The sequence below is a fragment of the Triticum urartu genome, unplaced genomic scaffold, assembly GCF_003073215.2.
Source record: "Triticum urartu cultivar G1812 unplaced genomic scaffold, Tu2.1 TuUngrouped_contig_5970, whole genome shotgun sequence".
Lineage (NCBI taxonomy): Eukaryota > Viridiplantae > Streptophyta > Magnoliopsida > Poales > Poaceae > Triticum > Triticum urartu.
Window position 1 is genome coordinate 165 of NW_024116690.1, and position 6,658 is coordinate 6,822.

The 6,658-nt window shown below is 42.1% G+C and overlaps 1 protein-coding gene across 1 annotated transcript; it reads right to left on the bottom strand.

The window, feature by feature from the left end:
• Positions 1 to 436: 436 nt before the first annotated feature.
• LOC125529952 (disease resistance protein Pik-2-like) lies at positions 437 to 6,381 on the bottom strand. The gene is made up of 3 exons (XM_048694374.1): positions 5,139 to 6,381; positions 3,525 to 4,148; positions 437 to 2,502 (listed from the first exon to the last, which is right to left on the bottom strand). The coding sequence occupies exons 1-3, from the start codon at positions 6,237 to 6,239 to the stop codon at positions 694 to 696; spliced, it is 3,534 nt and encodes a 1,177-aa protein (XP_048550331.1). The 5' UTR covers positions 6,240 to 6,381; the 3' UTR covers positions 437 to 693.
• Between the last annotated feature and the right edge of the window lie 277 nt (positions 6,382 to 6,658).

A 6,658-nucleotide genomic window follows, 5' to 3' on the forward strand; every position in this document is an offset into this window, starting at 1 on the left:
TATTGCACACACGGCTATATAAATTGGCGTTGAATTTACATGACAAACCCGTAGATCCTGGGTCAGTAGCCAATCCACTGTTTCCTCATTTGTTATTTTTTCTTGAACCATATTCCTCCTCTGTTGTTACTGTAATAGAACATGCATAGTTTAATCAAGAGTTCTAGGATAAGCCAGAGCTAGTACATGCTGCTGATAGAGTCATAAAGATGCACATCAACTAACGGAGCAAGCAGCAAACTTCAGTACAACAATGAGCAAAATGATTCTAACTTCAACTCCAAGAAGAGGCGAGATCAATTGAACACAATTGAAAGGAAGGAAAACTGAAGGTAATTAATTTAAAAATCTTTCTTGTGGTGTAATCCAGCCTCGTTTGTTGGCACACCGTAACAGGTTTGTTGCCAGCATCACATCGACAATGGCACACGGTTAATAAATGTTTGCACCAATCCAACTACTCGTTCAGGAGTGCACATAGACATGGTACATTTTGATATAAACACAAGTTTAAAGCCATTAAGTACACAAGTAACGTGCAAAACAAGTATACACACAAAAAAGGGATTGCAAAGGCTGGCATCCCGCTTACTAATGATAGTTGAACCATGTGGCACACGTGTGATGCAAGCCAATTGATGAAAAAAAAACTAGTGATAGTTGGAAAAAGAAGGAAACAAAGACAATGACTCTTCAAGACGATGATGGTAGTCCCTCCAGCTTGACTGTAGGGCTCTTTGGGTGATTGGCAAGGGTGTTCGCAAATTGTGCCCTGAACGCCTCATCATTGGTACCCTTGAGCAAGACTTCCTTGAGTTCAGATAGATTAGTCAGGCCGGTAAGCTCATATGATGCACTGGAGTAGTCAATCTTGAGCAGCTCAAGCTTCTTCATCGATTTTGATCCGAAAGTTACATGCAACTCGGTGGAGCTGCAAGCAATCTCCAGGATCTTCACTTTTTTGAAGGTGGCCAACTGCTCTCCATACATCTCTGCATAAAAATGGAGCATACCATCTGGAACTTGTTGGACTTGAAGGCGCAGAATACATAGTTCCGGTAGCTTGGCGAGGATCTGAATGTCACTTTGCACTAAAGTGGCCATCTCTAGATCCAACTTCCTTATCTTGTCAAGTTTGCTTATTGATAGAGGCAACTTGTCTTCAAGCCCAAACAGTTTAAGACTCTGTAGGTTCTCCCAAGGCAGGGAGATCTCATCTAAGGAATGCTGATTGTCCTTGTCGAGCCGCACTAACAAGGACTCCAAGTGCACATGACCTGAAATTGCAGAGGAGAACTCCTTGCTGTTCTGCATGTTGATTCCAGACACTCCGAGCTTACGCAATTGGGTAAGCTTCTTGAGCTCTTCCACAATGGCCTTTCCCCCTGAAGCACTGACATTGACAACACCAAGTGTGTGTAGTGCCGTTAGTTTTCCAATCCCCCTTGGAACCTCAACACCAATTAGGCCACGGCGTTTGCGGAACTCTGGCAAACAACTAGATGAAGCAGGTGGCGTTGATGCTGGGCCCGTGGTACCGGCACGGATGTACTGTAGCTTCTGTAACTTGGCGATGTTCACTGGCAAGGTGACTATAGAGGTGCATCTCACATCCAGACTCTGGAGCTGCCTGAGATCACCCAGTGAACAAGGCAGATGGTAGATCTCACTGCATCCTCGTAAAGAGAAAAATTTAAGGCGGCGTAGCCGCTTCACCATCTTCTTGAGATCATCATCCTTTAAACCTGATGCATCCTCCAAATCAAGCACCCGAATCAACCTCATACTTTTAGAGATGAAGAATGATTCCCAGTTTCCAAACACTGTCATTGATCGTAGCCGCGAGAAGTCAATGCTCTCAAACACAATTTTGTCTCTGGCCCAGTCTCTCAATATAATAAGGTGGCGCCCTGTCCGCTGGGTTGTTAGGACACAATTGGGCCCGAGTTCAAAGACAAGGTTCTCTTCCATTCTCCGCGAGAGGATATACTCGCGGATGAAGCCATTCACCTGGCATCTTGCCATCCTTGTCTCATTGACTGCTGTGTTGCCTAACTGCGGAATCTGCTGGATAATGCTCAGCTCGAGGAGCATGGAGAAAAACATCTCTCCTTCCTCCTCAGCAGATTTTTTATCGCTGTCTCTGGAGTAACCCTCTGCGATCCACCTCCTTACTAGTCGCCTTCTTCGAATATTGCAGTCTCGAGGAAAAATTGATAGGTAAAAAATACATGGCTTGAGTGAATCAGGGCAATCACGGAAGTAGGAATGCATCCAAGCAAATAGGCCCTGCAGACTATCATACTCCGGATTGGTCTCTAGATGGTGCATAAACCTGTCATTCAAAGAATGTACAGTATCCATCAACGTGACTGTCTGTGTGGCCAGTAAATCAGCTATAGCAACTATCACTTTGGGAAGACCTCTACACTTCAAATTAAGTTTATCTATCGCGGGATCATTGTGATTATTTAAAGGGCATGATGGCTTCTTCCTGTGTACCTATTTTTTAAACAATATAAGAAAAATCATTGTAAGTTCGTTAGCAAAGTAGACATCAGTTACACTGAACACTAATGTTTCGGTTGCAGAATATAGAGTGAGTGCTCTACAAACACATATATTTTTCACACCGACACAATTTAAGAGTGAAAAAGTAAATGAAATTATTTATCTATACATATAATTTTCCCATAATTGTGAATAAGCGTTTTGATTTGTATTTCTGTACTAGAGGGGCATCTACCCCTTCTTAAATAACATAGCTTTCCAAATGGTGCAGAAGATACTTCTCTAACATTGACAACTACAATATGAAAATATTTTATATTTGTTTGGTCAAAACTGTATCAATGAATATGTTGAGAAAAAAATTATTCATGTTTAAAGAACATATTTGCTAACATACCAATGTAAAATTGAATAGTTAAAATTACACGTTAGATATTGTGTCTACATTTAGTGATATTATATTTATTGTTTCCTACTTCCCAGCCTAAAAACATGCTTTGTGCATTATAAAACAACAGGACACCGACATTTTAATTTATATAGTATAATGATTTCACTTGGAAATAAAATATATATGCACAAAAAAAACGAGATTTTCCTTTGCAATTATAGAGAAACAAAAGATGTACTCTTTTGCAGTTCGATCTGACCAATCAAAATCTTTAATTAAATCTTAACCATCTGATATCCATTTGTTGCGGAGAAATGCCATGCTCTCCCTAATCACTCCAATAATTATAGCATCTTAATTGTAATTATTTTCTCCAATTACTATATAATTTAATTTGTATACACAAAGATTTCTGTTTTTTTGTGCTTGTAGAATCTGTCAAGTACATGCATATTTTTTCAGTAGGAAATGTGTGCATGTCTTCGCTCCCAGGGTGCACACCCTACTTGAAATCTTTGTACAATGTTTTCATTTAACATAGACATATATGATATTTGTACAGTATAATATCAAGTTGAACTTTCTATGCATGCAGGAAAGTATAGCTACTAAGAAAGCACACCTGTTTCTTGAAGAGATCAAAGGCCGCAATAGTTTCTAGACCTTTGACATTAAACACTTGCTCTTCATTTTTTGTGCAATATGTGGCGACGCTGGCTTCAGTTGTAATGACAACGATAACACTTTTCGAATCAGTAGTTATCAAGGCCGCCTGTATTAAGTCCCACTCTTCTTTAGACTGGAGATCATCAATAACAACAAGACAATGATATTGTCTTAGAAGCTCGCAACACTCATTGATTGGGTCTTTTTCAGAAAGAAAATCAGAAAGTATGCTTCGAGAAAAATCCCTTAGATTAAAAGGATGGGAAACGTCCACCCAACTGTACTTCTGAAATATTGGGTTTGAGAGCAGCATCCTGTCATAGTACAAGTGCCTAACAAGAGCTGATTTCCCAATACCAGCTATCCCCCAAACCGATATAACATGTGAATTCTTGAAACGTGCCTTAGCTGTAATAGTGCGAAGTTCATTCATTTCTGACACTCGTCCAGTGAGGGGATAATTTGTCATCCACTCATTGACTGCATTCTTGTTACCGGGGGAAAGGTTTTCCAAGGACGAATTTGGATTCACTAGACACACAATTGGTTTCTCTTCTTTGTCCCCATAGTCTTGGGAACCCTGCAGGTGGGTAGAGGTGTTAACAAAAAAGGATCGGGACAAAGTACATAAAGCTATCAACAGTGAATGTGGCCACACTTTTCTACACCTTGGATAAGTGGATCCAGGAGGTAGAAAATGAGTCTTCCTATGAATTAAACTTGTTAATTAAGGCTGTGGTAAATAGTGCATATATCTGAACATAATATCATTTGTAATCCTGGCTTCTGAGTAAGGAAACACTGATGTATATTTTTGGTAAAAAATAGTTTTATTTCATTCTCCTGCAAAAATAGCTTATTTTTATTCAGTGTCAGGCCAAATTTCATGTTAAGAACATAATTTTTAAAAATATCACCTCTTAGAGTTAATCGTTGTGCCTGTGAAATTCAACGGATTTCTACAAATCAGATCAAACAGTCACTGTTTGGTTGAAATTTGAGAACGTGATCATCTAACTAATACCAGAAAAAAAGTGGTACTCGTTAACATCAATACCGCCAAAAACTTTGGGTGCAGAATTCATTGTTAAGCATCATGTAATAAAAATCATTGCTAGCGATAACCTCTATATACTCCAGTCCTAATTAACACTCCCTCTGTTTCTAAATATAAGCCCTTATAGAGATTTCAGTACGGACTACATATGGATGTGTATAAACTTATTTTAGAGTGTAGATTCACTCATTTTGCTCCGTATGTAGTCCATATTGAAATCTCTAAAAGGTCTTATATTCAGGAAGGGAGAGAATTTAAACCAAGCTGAAGCAAGTAGAAACTTTCAACAATTCCCAATACTTGTTGACATAAATAGTGAAGTGTAGTGGAGATTCTAATTTTTATTTAGCTGCATCTATACATAACTTGATCTGCCAGATAAAAATGCTGTCATAACTAGATCCGTTTTCAAATCTATAGGTGTTAATGTTCAAATTAACTTACCAAATAAAATAATTTTCTTAAAAAGATTTCCTGAAAGTAATTGACGAAGTTTTGTGCTTCATAACATACCTCCTTGAAGAAGGCACATACGGAGTGCTCAGGCGAGTACTGCTTGAGTTCCAATGATTGGTACGAGTGTCCAATGCACAAGCTTGCAATCTCGAATTGCTGCGTGGACACGACGATCCAGCTGCCATTCTTCATGTCAGGAAGTAACATCCTTACGGCATCCCAATCCACCATGTCGGTCAGGTTCTCCAGGACGACGAGGTAAGTGTTGGTGTTGACTTCCTCTACAAACTCACGCCTGAGCGCAACCACATCTTCTTGCATGGCCTCCATTTTGGTGAGGACATCTATACCCACACCTGCTCCTTTTTTTTCGCCGCCGCGAGCTTTTGCGGCGTAGACCTGTGCCATGAAGCGCTGCACGAACTCATGGGGGTTGAAAGGGTGCATGAGCTTCACCCAGGCGCGACAAGGGAAGTTCTGGCAGATTTCTGGATCATTGTACGCCTTCCTGATGATGGAGGTCATCCCAAGATCACCTCCTGTTCCCCACACCGTGATCACCTGAAGGTCCTTCCCTTTCTTGGTGATCAACCGGGTGAGATCCCCTAAGCCTTGTTGCCTCCTCGCAGAGTCCCTAGCCTCAGCAAGCACGTTGAATGCGGTTGTGCCAAGGGTGATGGCACCGGCCGCGATGGGCTGATGATTCGTGACTGCCGGCTTGGAGCCTGAGTCACTGATAAGATTGTAGCGCGAGTTCCTGGTACTCACAGCCTCCACCCTGGCCTTGAGCTGCTCGATCTCATCGACGGCCTCCTCCAGGGACAGCGCCGTCGGTGGCGGCGTTATGCACCAGGACGGTACCATACGCCACCACCACCTGGCCTTGGTGTCGAGGTGGACGACAAACTCGATGCAGTCCTCCACATCGTAGGCCAGCTCGCGGACCTGCCGCACCCAGGTCATCACCACCTTGTTCTCCACGCGCTCCGTGGTGGCGACGTTGAGGAATGAGTGCATCATTTCAAACTCGCCGGTGATGAACACCAGGTCGCGCTGCGCGCTCTGCCGGAGTTTGGCCTCCTCTTCGATCGCCGACTGGGCCTTGGTCAGAGCGCCCTCCACCACGGACTTGGCCAACCCAACAATCAGTTCCGCCATGGCAGCAGGTTGGTAGCTTGATCTCAAGATTGTATGTTTCTTGCGGGTGATGGCGTGATGCTAGTGCTTGATTGAGTTGGTGTGCATCGACTTGTGGAAGATGGTAATCTTTAAGGGAAAGACCTGCTGGCCAAATCGGTGAGATGTGGTCAAGTCTTGGCCGATCCACTGTAATTTAAATTAATCATCCGGCCTGTTAACAGCTAATGGCTCTGGAGCTTGTATTTTTCAATGACTACTTGCACAACTCTCTGTTTCTTATCTTTCTTAATATCTTCACAAAAGTTATATACGATGAGCTGTATTACGTCGAAGGTCTTGGAGTCGTTCAACAAGACCAAGGGCCATCACAGACTCCCTGTCGAAGATGTCAATAAAAGGCACACACAAGTTTCTGTAATTACAAGATGAAAGGGCCA